A 19,122-nucleotide genomic window follows, 5' to 3' on the forward strand; every position below is an offset into this window, starting at 1 on the left:
CCTTTCATATATTACTAGTATGTTGTAGATTTAATATTTAGCATGTAAGGTATCAACCCTAGAGCCGATATTAAATATTTAAGAAAACAGTACTGATATTTCAGCCAACAAGGTGACCAACTAGAGTGGAAAATTTGACAACGGGAAAGACAACAGTTTCTACCCCATTGTCAAATTTGCCACTCCAGTAGATATTCACCTTGTTGACTGAAATATCGGTAGAGAGTTTTTATTAACTAATAATATTGGCTATAGAATTGACACCTGACATATTTAAAGCCAATAGTTCACACCATCTTCATTTAGTATTTAGTGTGCGAGAAAACGAAATATTTCCTCAAAATTTGAAAGGACAAAACCAGCAAATAAAGAGGGTGAATAGCTTGTGATGGGTGAGAACTGATGTTCTCAGTTTGAATTAACCAACCCTAGGCCATTGCCAACCAGGGGTCAACAGTTTAACGTCCTATTCTGTGGAAGCATTGCAATTGAATCGTTCTCCACAGCACACTTAAAGGAGCTGGACATTCAGTTAGGGAAGATAAGCATTTAAATACGTATTTTGAAGAGAGATAAAAGAAGCATAAACCTAGGGAAAATTTTGCATTTTACCTCTTCGACGGATGATGTCTAGTTCTCCCGGTGAGTGGAGAGCTCTCCTCCCACACTGTGTCAAATATTACCCGTCAAATGAAATTATAGTAGCAGCTTCCAAGTTCTTCAACCTCCACCTAACCACATGCAGCTCCAGGTTTGAAAATGTGTAATATTAACCTCAAGGTATGAGTGTATTGCCAATGGCTATCAGCTAGTAGCCCAAACAAATCTTAAAAAGTGAAACTTTAGACCATTAAAGAGAAAAAAATTACAAAAAAATAACTGCCATAAATACAGCTTTGTTAGAAGGGTAAGATATTCATCCCATTTAAAATTGAAATGGCTGCACATCTGTTCAAGCACAAATAGAAAACCATAAATGGAAGAATAAATTTGAAAAATTCACAAAGAATTAGACAATTGTTACATTAAGAAAACTTTGAAAATAATCAATTATATGTTCAAATTTTCAAACCGAATATTTTATTCACAATTACCCAATATATTTCAGCTTTTCCCAGTTCCAAATGACTCTGCCATGGATAAACCCAGCCCAGTCGGAACACAGCGCTTGAAATCATAGTTGAGTTATGGGATTTGATCAAATTCCAAAGCCACGTGAGAACCATTAAAGATTGAATTATTTTTTTCAAAAGGAAATTATACAAAATGTTATAATATAAATTTCTAATATTTTACACAACTAACATATCTAGATTTCACGAAAGAGACCCATTGCGAAGGAATATTTCGGATGCTTCACGACCTGATTGGTTTTGGAATTAGTTAGCAAATTTGACAGAATCATTACCATTTGCAATTCAATGCATATGGTTTCCAATCATGAAGTTTTAATTCCATGCTACATGCTTAAATCTTGTAATTTAATACAGATGACAAAAAATTTCAAAATCATATTTCATTTTTTAAGACAATTTTTCAGGGAAAAAATGTAAACCTTGAGTGATCTTCCTTCTCCGGCCATCCTGGTCACAAGTGCATAACTTAAAGTATGTACCTTGGGAATTCAGCAACAAGTCTTTTGAAGAGGACTGAAATGCACCGAGGAGCAGCACCGTCCCCACCTTCCGACCTCACAGGCTGAACGGGAAGTGTACTACTGCCGACTGGGTTCAAGGGTGATTGGGGAGGGGATATAGGGGAGGGAGCAGTCAGGTGAGCACCGATGGTTGAAAAGTGTGTGCCTGCCATATCCTGCCTGTGCAGATATGCTCTGGTTGGCCATCTTGGCCACCTAGGGTATATATACTCTGGTAGGTTTTCTGGGACTTCGGTGCAGACAGAATTGACAAGCTGTGGGGATGTATCATCAATCTCTCACAGCTCCGTCAGCTACAATTTATACCTTAACATATGACTATGAAGAATTAGTAGAAGTTAATTTTGCAGGGTACAGAAACATGGTCGTTGAGGTAAGACGATAGGCAGGGGGAGGAAAGGATTAAGAATGTTGGATGGAATGAAGGGTGTCATATTGTACGAGGAATTGGAGGATTTATTGTAGTGTAAGGTGCCAGGTTGTGTCTCAGTTAGGCGAGGCTCAGAAATAAGTGCATATTATAAAAATATTTTATCATAAAAATTGCACCTAAAGAGAGATTTGCACAGTGTCACCTAATTGTATGTCAGGTTTGTTAACCAATTAGGCCAATAAGATATCTTTCTTCACTTCCAAAGTGGCTTTCTTCCAATGACATGTTAATTGCCTTAAAGAAGGTTTGCTGAGTGGTGTAACTAATTGGAGAACCTACTGACTGTATGAAGGAAGGGTTAGAATTCTGGTCAAATCACTTGACTTTTGCAAGATGAATGACCACATGTAAGTTTGGCACATGTGGACGTGACTACATACCTGTGAAGTATGCTGTTGTGGCTTTACTCTCAGGTTTTTTTATATTCTTGAATTTGCAAACAATTACAAGTAATATTTCAAATTAATTTAGGGATTAAATATGGTCTAAATAATTTAATTGGCAATGTTTTTGAATGGCCAAAGTGGCAAACTGAGAGCTGTTGGTTTGTCTGAGTCTATCAACCTACACTAGAAAATTGAATTGTGCACATTGTTGGACATATGTAAGTTATTAGGCTGGAATGCAATTATGGTCATATTTAATCTGTGAATGCAACATTTCCCACAAAAACAAATTTACAAGAATGCAAACACGGTATATCTCTAATTCAATTATGCATGTATATGCCAGGAGATTGAACATAAAAGATTACCTGAAAGTTAGGAACAAAGTCAAAGATGATACCTGGGAAATGTCTACCAAATGGACAGAATATGGAAACAAGAAATGAATCTTTTCACTGTTCCCGAGAAAAAATGGGGGACATGATAGTCCAGTGGGTAGAGCGCTGAGCTATGGAACGGAGGGCTTCGATTCAATTCCCAGGCACACCTCAGAGCACCCTCAACTTCACTCAGGTTTTGTGATTTTTCGGGAACCAGATCTTCCTGGGAAAACACAGGCAGTACAGGGGGCCTCCCTACCCTGATGTGTGAATTTTCACATGCTATCGGGCTTAGTATTAGGCAATCTCATCAAACCAACCTTCAGATTGATAACAGCAATGGTGGTGAGAAAAAATGAAGTTTTTCAGTAAAACAATTGTTTATTTAAAAAAGACCATATGTATATATAGACCAGGAAATTATGGGAGGAGGAGAGTAAAACACATTAAATGATTCTTTGGTAAACTCTGCTATTGGTCCATATTTATACCTATATATACATTCACATGTATATATATATACCTCTGAAACAAATTAATCGCTCAATGTGAGACAAAAAAAACTTCCAAAAGAGTTTCAGGGTGTTCCTGAGTCAAAAGGATTCCTTAATGCATGTCACTGATATCCAACTAACCATTAACACCATTGGCAAAAAAATATTACGTGCACACAATTGCTCTTTTTCAGTGAAAGCAATCACAGGAATTGGTCTAATGCCCAGAATAATTCTTTACCACAGGAAAGATGCAATCATCAAAATTAATTTTTTTTAAATACTTAAAAGCACCCACAGGAAAAACAAAACACTTTTGTCATCCATGTCCGACACACACAATCAGGATCAAATGGTGTTTGCCTATGCCTCAAGGTGCCTGCTGAGGGGGGCTCCGATGCACAGTCACATTGGGATGAGTTCTCCCTGCACAACCTGTTCACCCCACATGCCCAAACGTCAACGCCTCCCCTCTGATCATCATCACTCATCCACTTTGGGCGAAGGGGCCTCCCCTACACTATCTGCCCGGTCATTCTGCTTTGACACCCTGTCAGGCAAGGTCCCATTCATTTGGCCCAGAATGTCCTGTGCCTTCCCCTTCCAAATCCCCTCATCCCTTCGTATTCTCCTTGTGTTGTCGGCGACAATGGGATCGGGGGCACCATATGCGGGAGGGTTCGCCTTAGGGTCGTAGCCCAAGACAGACAGCATGGGTGCCAGGTGGGGCATGTCCCCAACTACGTCCTCGGGAATGTGACCCACCCACTTTGCTAAAGCGTCAAGGTTCACAGGCCGGATGACTTGGTCTGAGGAGCGCTCCACTCTGAAAATTACAAAAAGCTTTTACTGTATCTATAGCCCTTTTAAAATTGAAAATACCTTTATCCCCCAAGGTATGCTGACATGGAAAAGGGACTAAAATTGAGGGGGGCTAATCAGGTAGCAATCACAGTCTACAGGCAACAATATTATTGAGCTCTCACTTCTGACATCTAATAATAGATGCAAATTAATTGGCACTTTCAAAGAATATATGCAATCACATGTATGCATAACTGCATGACACTGCTTGAGCCATTACTTGGTGGAATTTTAACATCATACAGAAATTAAAACACCAGAAACGACTTTTCCTCCCAGAGTTCATAATAAAAAACAAAACTGGTTGATACACATAAAAAATCATGCCCTCATTCCTAACATTACAGTAATATTTATGCAACATGAAACATGACAGATCACTGTGCATTGTACACTGCCTTACATGCTCTACGCTTAAGTACATGACTTAGCCATAACTAAAGAATACTTATAGATTTTGGATTCAATGTCATTTGATCTCTTCTTCAAGATTTTAACCCAAATTTAATATCTTAAAATTGTCAGGTGTAAAGGTTGCTGTAAATATTTGCTTAAATAATACATCTATATAATCTCCTTCACCCAAAAACAACCTTAACTGGTAGATCACCTATAATAATAATATTCTTAAACCTTTTCGCTTACCTTGAAAGAGATACTCCTCCTGGTTTATTGATGAGCTTCTCATGATGAAGCACAGTCTCGTTCCATGGCACATCAAGGAATTGCAGGATTGAAACCATTGAGGATCGAGGGTGCAGCACTAACTGTTCATAGTGAACCACAAGGCATCTCTCTGGGCCGACTTCCTGACACTGAGAATGCATTGCACTGACAGCTGCATTCCATTTGCTAAGACACTGTCGATAGCTGGTAAGGTCAAATCCTGTGATTGTCACCTATCAAGGAATAGATAGACATGATTTTACACATCAGTGTATCGTTTGCTAAGAGCTCATCAAATTGTGAAATTTATATAGATACTACTTTTCATTAAACCTCAATGAAACTCAACATGAATGAATATAGTCAAATAATGTAATGGTCAGAACATCTAACTGGCAATTAAGGCCATCTTGTTCAAACTGAGTCACTTAAAATGATTTTTTCATTGCAAGTTACCACCCATGCAGATGCAATTACTGAAATAAGATTGAAATTAGAGCAACAAATATTGCAAGTTTAAAATAAAATTTCACTCCATGAAAAACACAGAGAAATAGGAAATCTCTAGTTTTAGGGATGGCAAATATATTACCAATTTTACTAAAATCCAAAAAATAAATTAAGGGATTAAATGCCATGATGTTTAACCTTTAACCGTTCATCAAAATTGAACGAAAGGATTGTCGGCAGGAAGCATGAAATAGTTGGCGTGGTGAAAGCAAATGCCGGCGTAAACGAGGTGACGAAATATTGCGAGGAGAGCTTGGAAAACTTGACAAGTGATGACAGCGTTGTTATTATGGCCGGGACTAACGATATCGCTCTCAACAAAGGTAACGAAGTAATTGAGAGAATGACTTGTTTGGTTAAAAAACTTTCGAACACCTATGTTGTAATTGCGAACATTCCCCATCGTCATGATATTCCCAGTGACTTGTGTGTAAACAAAGAGACCAAGAGGGTTAATGCTGAGCTAGAAAAATTAAGTAACAGTCTGGACCATGTTAGTGTAATTGATGTTAACAGTTTTGATCGTGCCTTTTACACTAGCCATGGCCTACATCTCAACGGTAAGGGTAAAAATCATTTATGTTCTCTAATTGTTGACTGTATTGGAATGAAAGTTGTTAATGAAAGTTCTGTGAAAGCCGATGACTTGGTCACCGATAATGTACCAGCGTCAAATATTACTCCTTCTTTATGACTAAGCGACAACAGTAATAATCCTTTACCAAAGATACCTCCAAACTCCCTTTCCATTTTGTGTGCAAACGTCCAATGCCTTAGGAATAAACATTCTGTAGTGGAAGCAGCTGTTAATGTTAAGTCCTATGATATTTTATGCTTCTCAGAAGATTGGTTGTGCAGTGAGGAAATTCCTCTGTTCAGCATTGAAAACTTTAATCTGGTAATATCCTATTCTAGAACTGTTGCTAAAAATGGTGGAACTGTCATTTATGTGAAGAAAAACTTACTGTGCAAGAAGCTTGAAGTAAATCAGTTTTCTATTGAAGTTAATTGTGAATTATGTGCTGTTACCATAAAGGAGTATAATGTAATTATTGTGTGCGTATATCGATCCCCATCAGGTGATATTAATATTTTCTGTGATAAATTGGAGCAGAGCCTTATGTGGTTCTCTAGGCTGGGTCTCGAAATCATTTTATGTGGTGATTTTAATGTAGATATACGTCATTCATCCAGTGCTTCTATTGCTCTCACTTCTCTGATGCAATCATTTAACTTCCAGGTACATTGTGCAAATAGGGAACCAACAAGACTTGACTCCTGTCTGGACAATGTTATTACTTGCCTAAACACAACAGTACTGTATCAGGGTCATCGACCCTGGTTTATCCGACCATCTAGCTCTTAATTTCCAATTCTCAAACAAAAAGTGCCAAAGTAACACAACAGGTAGGACTACCCTTACTTTCTGCCATCCAATTACCTTTCATGGGATTGGTGAATTGAAATCACTCCTATCAAACATAACCTGGTATTCTCTGCTCACCTTTGCAAATGGCAATGACAACTTTGCTTGCTTTTTTGAAATTTTTTTGTCCTTCTTCCAACAGTGCTTCCCCAAGAGACTTGTGAATCATTCATATAGTTTCAAAAAGTCCCTGAAATGGTTCACTCCCGAGCTTTCTGAATTACGATTGCATGTAATCCAGCTGCGTCAAAAGTACACTCGCACTGGCAATAATGAGGATAAAAGGACATGGCGACAACTTAAATCCTTTTATAACAATCAAATAATACATTCTAAACGTAGCTTCAACTCCGATCATATAGGTAATGCTACTAACCATTTAAAAGCAGCCTGGCAGGTCATAAATAAGGAGACTGGTCATTCGAGGGGTGACCTGGACCTTCCATTTAAGTCTGATGACCTGAATAAGTTTTTCATAGAATCAATTGCTGACCTTGTGTCAAATTTTGATTCAACTCCAAGCACTGCCTTGCCTCTTCTTAATAATTCACCAGCAACATTACCTCCCTTCAAATGGAAATGGATTACGGAAGAGGAAATCCGTCAAATTATCAAAACCTTAAAATACTCTAGATGTACCGATGTCTATGGGCTATCGGTCAACTTAATTAAAGATCTTGTGGGTTTCATAGAAGTACCCCTGGTGCTAATTCTAAATTCTTGCTTTCAATTGGGCATCTTTCCTGATGCTTTGAAAATATCAAAAACGATACCTATTCATAAAAAAGGAGACAAAACGTTACCGTCCAACTATAGGCCTATTTCTTTAATACCAGTATTTGGAAAAATTTTTGAAAAGGCTATTAAGGTTCAGGTTTATGAGCACTTTCAAGTTAACAATTTATTCTCTCCTTCGCAATTTGGCTTTCGTAAAGGCTACTCCACTACTTCAGCTGTCGAGTCCGCAATTAATCAAATTCTAAATGCTTTTCTAAGTAAATCCTCCATTGTTATAACTGCATGTGACCTTTCTAAAGCATTTGACTGTGTTGCTCATCCAATTCTTCTGGAAAAACTTCATTATTATGGTTTCAATGATCTTGAATTACAATTTTTTGAGTCCTATCTCACTGATCGATCCCAATGTGTTTGCACTAATAACAATCTTTCCTCACCCCTGAAATTAGTCTATGGAGTTCCTCAAGGTTCAGTCCTTGGCCCTCTTTTATTCCTTATTTTAATTAATGACCTACCGTCAAATGTCTCCTGCAAGTCCATACTCTATGCTGATGATACCACTTTTGTTCACGAGACTAAGAATGTTAATTCTAGTACTACAACTAATTTGTGTTTATCAGAAGCATCAAACTGGTTTTCTGCAAATGGTCTGGTTCTAAATAATGATAAAACTCAGTCCCTGGTCTTCTCACTAAGTACCATATCTAATCCCCCGAGTACCATTAAATTACTTGGTTTCGAACTCGACCAAAAATTGACTTGGGAGCCTCACATACTGGGCACACTTGGAAAATTGTCAAAGGCTGTGTATATGTTACGTAAACTCAAATATATTATCCCAAAAGAGTTCCTTATTCAGGTATACTATGCTTTATTTCATTGCCACATTGACTATGGTATTGTACTTTGGGGCCACTCACCTTCCACAAATATGTTATTTAAGATGCAAAAAAAGGCAGTCAGAATTATTTCCTTTTCACCCCCAAGAGAACATTGTAAACCTCTGTTCTGTAATTCGGGCATTATGACTCTGCATAGTCTGTATATCTATAAATGCCTATGTAATGTTAAGGAAAACCTTAGCTCTTTCGAGAAAAGGTCTAACTTCCATTCTCATAATACAAGGAACAGTGATACACTAGACATTCCCTATTGCAGATTAGCCAAGAACAGCAATTCTTTCAATATTCTAAAAATTCGTTTGTTTAATAGATTGCCCTCTGAGGCTAAAGTTGTGAGTGTGCCCAAGTTTAAGAAAGTTATCCGGAACTGGCTGACTAAAAAAGCATTCTACTCAGTAAATGAGTTTTTTGATTAAAAAATTGTGTGGTCCATGATAGACATACAATCATTTGTCTCACCAAATGTATTTTGAGAAATTTGATATTTACCCGTTGTATCTAAATATGTGTTTATGTAACCGTAATCTCTAAACTATGTATCTCTATGATGAAGACTATTGCAAAACTATTTTGTTTAATGTCCAATAAAATTAAAAAAAAAATTAAAAAATGATAAGATGACAAGGAAAAACTAGAAACATAAACGCGTTTCTGAGTATATGTACATAATAAATCTAACCTCAATCTATATTTTCCTACAATAATGCTTGTATATAATTATAGCCATGAGAATTAACCAATAGAATGTATTAGCATTTCTGCTAAGTTTCGAGGGAATAGAACAATGGGCATGAATTTAATGTCTTCACATTATGGGTTATTAAATCCAAATATAAATAACAATATTTGCACTCTACTAAGCACTATGCAAGTGTTCAGGATGTTTAGAAGCGTTCAGAATATTATGCTCCCATATTGACAACAGATTTCCAGGACAAAAGTATAAAGAAGCCAAATGGTCATTTTTAACACTTCCCAGTCACTGTGACCCATTTATTGACTCTTGAATATTTGTGATTTTTCTAGGGAGTTTTGAAATGATGACACAACAGCAAAGAGTCTTGGAGGGGTAACTCCTTGCATATACATTTTACGTACACACAAACATGCAGAACTAAAATGAATAAATAGTTCACCTTTCTACTGATAATGGAATGCACGGTTGCACGTCCATCCCTGACCATCAAAACAAACTTGGCTTTTGGAAATAGCTCGGCAAGATATGTTGCTGATTTCAGAGTAAGAGGATCTTTGTTACAGAGACGTGGAGCAGGTTCACCATGCCTTGCTATGACTTCTAAGCAGAAAGCTGCTATGGCAGAATCTAGGACCTGCAAGCAAATCAATATTGGATTCAGAATGAGTTTAAAATATAACAGTTCTCTTGACTTCGTATAACAATGGGTTCACCATGACATGAGATGATTTATGAATAAGACAAACAATTTTTACACCGGCCATTGTAGACCAAAGGTAAAGTATACAATAGCATCTAGATTATATTTATACAATGGTTCATACATGAAGTATTCAACCCACCTAAGTTAACAACAGGCACTCAATTTCATTCTACATTAAAGTAGAGCAGATAGAAGGGTGACCTGAGTAAGTTTGGAATCAAGTGTACGGTGCAAATTGTGTGATTCCATTTATCAAAGGTTTTCTGACAACATTTTAGCAAGCAAGTCCCTCACTAGAGAATTATCTTATCCACCATCAATGACAAAAATATGATGGTAAAGATGGATTCTCTTAAGGAGATGGGTTTAAAATAATTTTGAAAATTCAATTGGTTATGAATTTTATCTTTAAAACCACCAACCATTAGCATTAATTCTGACTTGAAATGCAATTTCACAGTTTTACAATAATATTTACAATGCCATAATGTTTATTTGTTCTATTTGTAATATGCATGTAGAGGTGAAAGTTGCGGCAGGTGACAAATTAACTCACTGATCAACTCAATGGATGGATATTTAGATAAATAGATACTACTGAGAAAAATATAAAGATTAAAGGCTACAAACATTCAAGGGGCATGCAAAATGGAATCTTAGAAAACTTTGTTCAACTCCCAAATAGAGAGATATTTAGTTCAAGATGGTTAATATTTGAACAGTGATACAAAGGTTTGAATAACACTAATAACACAGAAACTAGATAGTTCATATCCAAATCTAAAATTTTAATCCAAACATTTCCTTTCTTGTAAATGGATTTTGTCTAATGACAATTCACAGCTGCTGGAGCTAACTAAAGCATTTTGGAATTTAAATTAACCAATGGCATATTAATGCACAAAAAGACTGAAAAAACTTTGCTGTTTGTCAAACCTGTGCAGATATATTGTTAAATTATGAAACTTTTTGAAATTTAAAATCACACCTGGCTGCAACAACACAAAAGACTATCATATATCCTAATCTGTTGAAATAAATAGGAAAAGAAGTGTGGCAGTGATACACTTATTAAATGAATAAGAAGTTTATGGTGGTTGCCATTCAATGGTATTTACTCTTTATCATTATCCTTAAAAATGACATTATATGCAACAGAATGCTCATTGCAGCAAAATGAAAGGATTTCGAAATATTTTAAAATATAGGTAAGCAATGCCCAACACAATGAAGAGTCACTATCTTTGTATACCAACCAAACTGAAGTAGTCAGTAAAACCAATGACTTGGTGTATATGAACTGAATACTGAACATAAAAGTACAGATACAATGAGCTGAAGATGAAATGCAAAATTGAAGGTATGCATAGAAGGCAACCATTTCACAAAGAACAGATTCATAAGCTCACAATGGAGCCAAAGGGAAATACTACTTGTGGCCAAAAGAGAGCTCACATTTTACCTTTGTATGTGACAGTTGATTTTGTTAAGAATTAATGTTGGGGGGATATTTAAAAATTAAATTTCATTAGTATGGTAAAAATTTCAATAGAGTCATTAGAAAAAGAAATAAAACAAAAATAAAATTAATTTGATTTGGGTAATGTCTATCTGTTGTGGGAAGGTCTTTGGAGGCTACGGGAAGGAAGTAAAAATGATGGGGAAAAATTAAGAAAGCTGATAGAAACTCTAAGACAATTTTTAAATTTTATTGATATCAATGATCCTAGAACTGCACTCTCCAACTGCTCTTAGCCAACTAAATTACATCATGTCTGATGCACTCACTAAGTTTAAAAGATATATTATTAACTGAATTATGCTGGAAGATTTCAACAATATCTAAAATTGTTCCAGAATAATCTTAAAACAACAAGTTACTCAGAACACCAACTTCAATTATGTCAATTGAGATTTGAAATGAGTCAAAATACCTCCTTTGACAGTCCGGCTTCTTCCAGTCGAAGACTTTCTTTCTGAGACTTGAGCCAATGAGTGCGCATTTGGAGAAGGCGTGGTATGACCCTGGTTTCCTGACCACATCGCACCTCTGGGTGGGCATCGAGCATTGCTCGCATGAGCGTTGTGCCAGAGCGAGGGACGCCTCCAATGAAAATGAGGGGCATGCCACGATGGTAGGGATATCTCTGAAATATCAAGTGTTTTTTTTTAATTACCATGAAAAGATGAATTAATCAATCGCTTATTTCACTTTCAACTAGTATCCCACTATATAATCTCAGAACCCTCGGTATTTTATCCAAACGGCCACGATCTGAAGTGACAGAGAGTTTTACCAAGAAGGCAAATCAAGGTAAAATATATCAACATTAAAAAATATAATTTCAACACTGATGACTGATTTGCTAGATTTTTGTTATTTGGTATTAATGGTGGAAATTTAATGACTTGATTTTAATAATTCAGCATTTTAGAATATTATGGAGAATTCATCATCGGAAGACACACCATCTAAGAATCACAGTTATGTGCACTGATGGAGGACAGTCAGCATACATTACATGGGACTCCCCCTAGCCAAATTCCATACACTATGTGTACACCAAATCCAAACGGTGATCATCAAATGCTCGAAACAACCTCAAGAAAATACCAGATTTGTACTCATCCAATAAGTTTATACAAATGGTAAGATACTTATTTTTAGCACATGACTGCACAAAAAGAAAGTGTGCTATTATATTATTAAAACCATAGAAAAGAAGCATTGAAGGATATTTTAATTGCACCCATCATTCACTACCAGAAATATAACTCCATTATTTATAAGTGATAGTTGTGTAGCCCAGCAGACTGCAAATAAATATTTTAAAAAATATACAATATTGTCACATCAGTTTCACATTAAAAGAGTTAAATACCACAAGTATCAAAATATTTTAGAAATAAAACCCTTATCACCAATGAGTAAACTGAATTTCCATGATAAAGGTTGACTGCCTGCACTCCCTGCCACACACCTCCATGGTGGCTCACAGAGTATACTGTAGACAGATGCATAATTGAGAATTGCAGATAAATTGAGAACTGAAATTCCCCAGTACTATGAACAATCATGCACATGATGTCTTTGAAGTGAAGAAAAACATTTTCTGAGCAAAAATTAAGAAAAAAATTTGCATTAACCTGGCTTCTAGTGTGGTGTACTGAATCGGGTTCCCAGCAAAAAAACATTTAGTTTACATCTCAAGAGCACTTCTGCAACCCCTGGGTAATCTAATTTGGAATTTTTCCACCACCCTCATATGATACAAGGTATGATCAAGAGGAATGAGGTGGTTTCATTATAAACATTTCCTAAAGCAAACCATTCTTCATCCGTTTAGGTCATGATGACCAAACTCAAATATATTAAACGTTAAATTTTCGAATAATTCGAAAACAAGGATGCATGTCACCTACGTGGGAGTCATCTGGGGGGTGTGGTTCACCCCCACGGTGCTGCTGATTGTACTCCCCGCACTGGAGGGCCAGCCGTTGGATGATGATGACAGCAACAACAAATAGAGCCAGGTAAAGCACCACCTTCTTCATGCCCCGTCCCATGCTACGCACGTCCGCCTCCTCCTACTCCTCCTCCCTCGCTTATATACTATCCCCCCACCCCTACCCTACCTAGGGTTCACTCCTGCTACCTCATGTCTTCCCCCTTGGATCCTCAGCCAGACTGCCCTCATCAAACCTAGGGTGAAACGAAAAAATAAACATGAATCAAAGAAAGAATACAGAATGGACATACTATAGTATAGTAAAGTATAGTATAGTAAATTGTTTGTTCTTCCCAGAGGCATATTGAACCTCAGGGAAGCATGTTTAGGCAACATAAGAAGAATAAAATACTGGAAATGCTAATGGCTACAATTTTTCGAACTCGTAGTAGTAGTAGTAGTTTTTAGGGGAGGCGACCGACAGCTAAGGTCATTTGCGCCATAGGGGATGGACAGGAAAGAATGAAGGGTGGAGAGAAACCCGGCGTCGGCATTAGCCTACTCTTTACGAAAGGCGCCAAGGGGTCCGCATCTTAACGTCCCATCCGACGGACGCCGTACTCACTCAAAGTGCCCTCCACAAAGCACCTCAAGTAGGGATCGAGATACCTCTGAAAAATATTCAACACCGCCGGGATTTGAACCCGCGCCCTCAGGGTGGGAAGCCAGTACGTTAGCCCCCGCACCATCTCGATCCCCTTTTTCGAACTCATGGATCTATGTGACCTGAGAGCTTGGATTGCAGTCAAGGCTTTGGAGTCTGGTGTGAAGCACAATTTTTCATGATCGTGGAAAAGTGTTGTTTGCCAGGTTCTAAAACTGGTCAATAGTAAGTAGCAGCAGTCAAATGTTACCAAGTTCGATTTCAATTTGAAACGTTTGATAAATATTTGCCTTTAAAATGCGAATTGGAGCATTATAAGTATTGCCCCAACATCTCCTGTTCCTTCTCCTTACCAATGATCATCTACTAAGCAATATTTACCCCCTATTTCGTAACTTGCATTACATTTACATGTTCATTGTTTTTCAACTTTCACTGTCACCAATTGCTAGCACATACTAGCCAGTACCAGATTTACTTATGCAGAAAATATCATTTCTTATTTCACGAGGTTTGATCTGTTAACCTTTTTCTTTTCATTTTTCTGTAGAATCTAATTAAAATTATTTAAATTTAAAAACAAAAGGAGGCATGTGACCACTAAAAAAAATGACCGCTGAAATAATTACGTCTTGGAGACAAATAGCTGAAGGATGAAATGGTGGACTTAGTTTAAAACAACAACTAAATATTTTTATATTAGTGGACTAAAATCCTATCGGTGTGAGCTATTACATTTTCACCACATAGTCTCAGTCTTGGGCCATGACAATCGTATCTCCACACGCATACTATCATGCATATCATCCAGCTAAAAACTTCCATTTCCTTCCTCGTGCTTTGCATTACGGTTTTTCGACTACCTTCTCAGCTGAGAGGAAAACCATATGACAGCACTGGTCCCGTAACCCACAGTACAAAGATTTCAATTCTCTGAAGACCTCGACCGCAATGTGTTTGAATGCGATGACATGCGAGTAAAAGCTAGTACACTCGTCTAAAAAAACCCAAGAAAAGATAAAATATATTTTTTTAATTTTGACCTCGGCACGGGTGCGATTACGAGCGATCACTAGAAAATGAGGCTAGTCCCGCAAAGTGGCTCAAATCAAAGGCCAACTCCAATCCATCCAACCTTCCAATGAAGTAATTGCCGCGACAAATGCTTAGTGAAGGATGGCACCATTGCGTGATATCCAGCAAAGGATTACCGTACATATGTACACAATGCACATGCCCTGGATTCACTCCAAGGTCGCCCCCACTCTCCCTTCCGAACCTGTGCTATTGAGTCCCGTGCAATCACTTCTGGCGGTAAATGGATTCATGTCACTTTCTACAACCTCGCACAAGTCATTAATTTTCCAGAAAGAGTCCTCTTAGACCTAAGTGGAACAGAAGAAAAATTTATATCAATTTCGTCCGCCTCAACTCGCACGGGAAACTTTTCATGATTGATGATGGGTAGATAGATTAAAAGCTCCTGTCTGTCGTAAAGCGGAGGGAAAAATCAGGACTCGAACAAGCCGCCTGAGTCCTTTTGGATGAACCTTGTTTGAGCAGTCCCAAATGGGCAGCATTCATCTTGGAAGCAATTCGCGTACGTACAATTTAACTCCAAGTATGGAGCCAAAATATTGCATAACATATTTTTGGCGGTTGAATCAAGGCCTTAGTTTAGAAAAAAAGGCAAGGCAGGCAAGTCGCATAAGGTAGTAAAACTGCACTCGTATATGTTTAATGATTGATGCGGAAATATGGTCGGAATAAAATATTTTCAACACTACAAGCGGATGTGCGTATTCATGCAACATGTCAAGACGCACAAATATGCAACCATCTGGAAAAATTGCCTTTTATTGTGTTCACATATCGTAAATATTATTACGGAATCCGGTTCTTTAATATCATCGAAAGACCTCACAGCATTTGACGGTTCGTGCATGGCCTCAGAAAGGGTAAACATCCACAACTGCATGCCCACAATTCTTTCATCCTAGCGTGGCTTTCTTAATTCGGGACGATATAAATAATAGTTAAAATTTTCATTCGCATTTTTTAAACTACAAAACTTACTTATTATTAAAAAAATCTAGGACAATTCAAAATAAAACAGGTGTGGCATGAATATTACAGAGTATTAGAAGGAATCATATCAGCCACTAGATGAATCTAGTCGAAAGTTGCTACTATCCGTTCTTCATCAACATAAACTATTGGGAACGTTCAAGAAATCCCCTAATACTTATGAATCGCCAATGAACGAGGGCCTGCGTATACATGCGTATCCACAAGTGGTGCACTGAGAATTGCTGGGTGGATAGTGAGAATTATGAGTCTAGTGCACGGCAATAAACCAGTTTAATGATTGTTTAACTATCAGCGGTAGCATATTTGCACCGGCGCGCGGCTCGAAAGATAAAAGGGCACAGACGGGAGCAAAAAAATCCATAGAGGTGCTTAAGACTTATACTAAACACAAAGGTATTTGTGTAGCTGTAGAAAAACGCGCTTGGTTGCTCTCAGAAGCTCTCGTTTGCGTGACCATTGCTTGATATAATTGTGAAGTTTACGAGAAAAAATAGGGTTTAAACCTGTCAGTTGGATAGTCGATGAACATAAATTAACCCTAGTGGTCAAAAATCACGATAGTGTTTGTTTATGTAATAACCGAAGTATGTATTTATATACAATACCACATATGAATAAATACATACACGTGCAGTAAATTTACGGTAAGCCATCATTTTAATATAATTTACAACAGGTCTTAACTACCTATTGCCAACAGCAGCAGCACGATGACCATTTATAATTATAGAATCATAATGTTTTATGTATGCGTCATAAATTCGCGCACAGTATATTATCAACGTGTGTTGAGCATCCTAAAGGGCATTAAATAATATCTCACAGCCATAGTAACTAGGATTTCTTACTCGCAAAAACGAAGTTGATTCAAAGCGAACGATTTCTGCATGGCGTAATTCCTCTAAAAGAGATTTAACTGGTTGCATAGCCGTGACCTAAGCGCAGAATCTTGCTCAAATGTAGCAATTAAAAGTATTTTTCCGTCGGAGGAATCCTACGTATCCCCATTCTGACACACGCCCTCGGGCACGAAGGGATTTACGCGAGGGGGAACAATTAGTGACTTGACCAATGTTCGAAAACTCTTTCCCCTCCGTTTTCGGAAGTCCGCAAAGGTTTCTCACACGCAACGACCCCTGCAGAAGTTTTCAAACACCATCCAAGGGAAACGGAGCGCTTAACGACTCGGTGGGGAAGGCGAAACGGATCCAGTTTTCCCCGAGGAGTGCAGCGGCGGCATCTTGCGAGGAGAGGAGACGGTGCGACGCGCGGCCGGAGGGAGGGTGGGGCGGCGGGCGAAGCCCCCGGGTGTTTGGGGCGGGGGATTTACGGGGGAAGGCGAAAGTGCTCTCGCTCTCCGAGGCTGTCTCGCGACTCGAGGCGGGGGAGGAGGGGAGAGTTAGCGGGGTAGATTTAGGGAAGGGGGTTGGTGGGGGGGGGGAGTAAGGAATGCCGAGATGAGGACTGGATGGGGGTTAATTGCGGGAGGTGAAATGTGTGATGGGGAGGAACGCCGAGACGGGCTTTGAAGATGCCCTCAGAATTTCACGTCCCATCCGACTTCGCACTTCCTCCCGCCCATTAGAATTTTGAGACATTCTACATTGTACCCTGTAAGCGCCACCGCCAGGGCGTGTGGCAAGGAACGATTCCACACCAGGCAAGCAAATTCGAAATTAAGCACTTTTTGATTGTTAGTTGCCAAAAAATATCTAGAACATTTTTAATAAAATGGATAATATTAACTGTAGCCACATGCACTACGGTATTCAAGAGTAAAATACTTATCCAAGTGAATCTAGCTGCTAGTAACAAGGAGAGCATAAAAAAGGGGGTAAGATATACATAGCAACACTAAGTTACCAAGATTTTCAAATATCTATGTATTAAATTCCTTGCACGGTGGATTCCAGTTTTTTCTGATCCCTTATCGTTTGCGGTAAAAGTTGCACCATCTTACACCAGTCACTTCATCTCTCTAATCTTAGCTTCATTATCTCCACTACCGCATTACGATGGAGCTGATGATACATTTTCAACATCATCCCTAAAGAGACCTTATTCCAATCTATGCTAGTGGTATTCGGATAGAATAGATATATCTTCAGTTCGGCCATCCATGTCTTACGTCACCTTCGAAGATCGGGAATGGATCAAAACAAGAGCGTGTGGCATCGGGAAGAGGAAGATCGCGGCATCAGGTCATCTTTCGTGATGACCACGATGGATGCCTATGAAATAATTTACTTACATCCTCCAGGCGACAGAAGGGCTTTTAAATCGACTGCATGACTGCAAGATCCGACCAAATAGTGTCCTACCCCTTCAGATAGAGAAACGAAAGGAGCCGTGTCATTTTTTTAGGATGCTATTCGTTTCCCTGATACGTTTCCGCCCAAAAATTTGTATTTTATGGGATTCGCAGCACTAACATTCCTTGTTCTTAATCAGAAATTGGTTTTGGATACATTTAAGGACGAAGGGAATAAGTTAATAGAAAGTGACAGCAGACCCGATCGCTATATGATATCATTTTTTCTTCACACAATACGAGACCACAATTGTAGGTGCCATCATTTACGATAAATCTATCAATAATCACTCTAATGAGTAGTAACCGAACTCTCCCTGCCACACGCCCCCGTGGTGGTTTCCAAGGTATAGAAACGTAGATGCATAAATGTAAGCTACCGTTGTCATACAAAGTCAGTAGCTACGGTTTAAGAAAACAGTAGGTCATAACACTCAAGCGTAATGAAATAAATTGATGCCACAGATTCAAATGTGAACACGTTAGGACAAAGGGGACAGACGCAACATGATACTAGGGATGGCACGAAACATTGTGACGAATTGGACATGGGAGATGTAGATGAGCCCAAAAGACTTTTTTTTAACGTGACAACGCCATTTATGGACAACTTCCATCAGCGGTCATATTTCTTCGGTCTACCATCGAGTTTATAATGGGTAGAGTTGCAATGGATAGCTGGTAAATCGTTACTCGGAGGATTCAAACATCAATGAGACTCGAATTTTTGGGGATCAGGATGGTGCGGTGG

General features: G+C 38.3%; 1 protein-coding gene across 4 annotated transcripts in view; it reads right to left on the reverse strand.

The window, feature by feature from the left end:
- Nucleotides 1-3,217: 3,217 nt before the first annotated feature.
- Tpst (tyrosylprotein sulfotransferase) overlaps nucleotides 3,218-19,122 on the reverse strand; it is a 327,227-nt gene continuing 311,322 nt past the window's right edge. For all 4 annotated transcript variants that reach the window (XM_071590479.1, XM_071590476.1, XM_071590477.1 and 1 more), the window contains 5 exons: nucleotides 13,280-13,559; nucleotides 11,791-12,003; nucleotides 9,593-9,787; nucleotides 4,860-5,113; nucleotides 3,218-4,176 (listed from right to left, as the gene is read on the reverse strand). In XM_071590479.1, coding sequence (XP_071446580.1) covers nucleotides 3,834-4,176; nucleotides 4,860-5,113; nucleotides 9,593-9,787; nucleotides 11,791-12,003; nucleotides 13,280-13,423 — 1,149 coding nt within the window. In that variant the 5' untranslated portion in view covers nucleotides 13,424-13,559 and the 3' untranslated portion in view covers nucleotides 3,218-3,833. The remainder of the gene's footprint in view (nucleotides 4,177-4,859; nucleotides 5,114-9,592; nucleotides 9,788-11,790; nucleotides 12,004-13,279; nucleotides 13,560-19,122) is intronic.

This window comes from Hetaerina americana, unplaced genomic scaffold, assembly GCF_022747635.1.
Source record: "Hetaerina americana unplaced genomic scaffold, ioHetAmer1.1.p SCAF_4, whole genome shotgun sequence".
Lineage (NCBI taxonomy): Eukaryota > Metazoa > Arthropoda > Insecta > Odonata > Calopterygidae > Hetaerina > Hetaerina americana.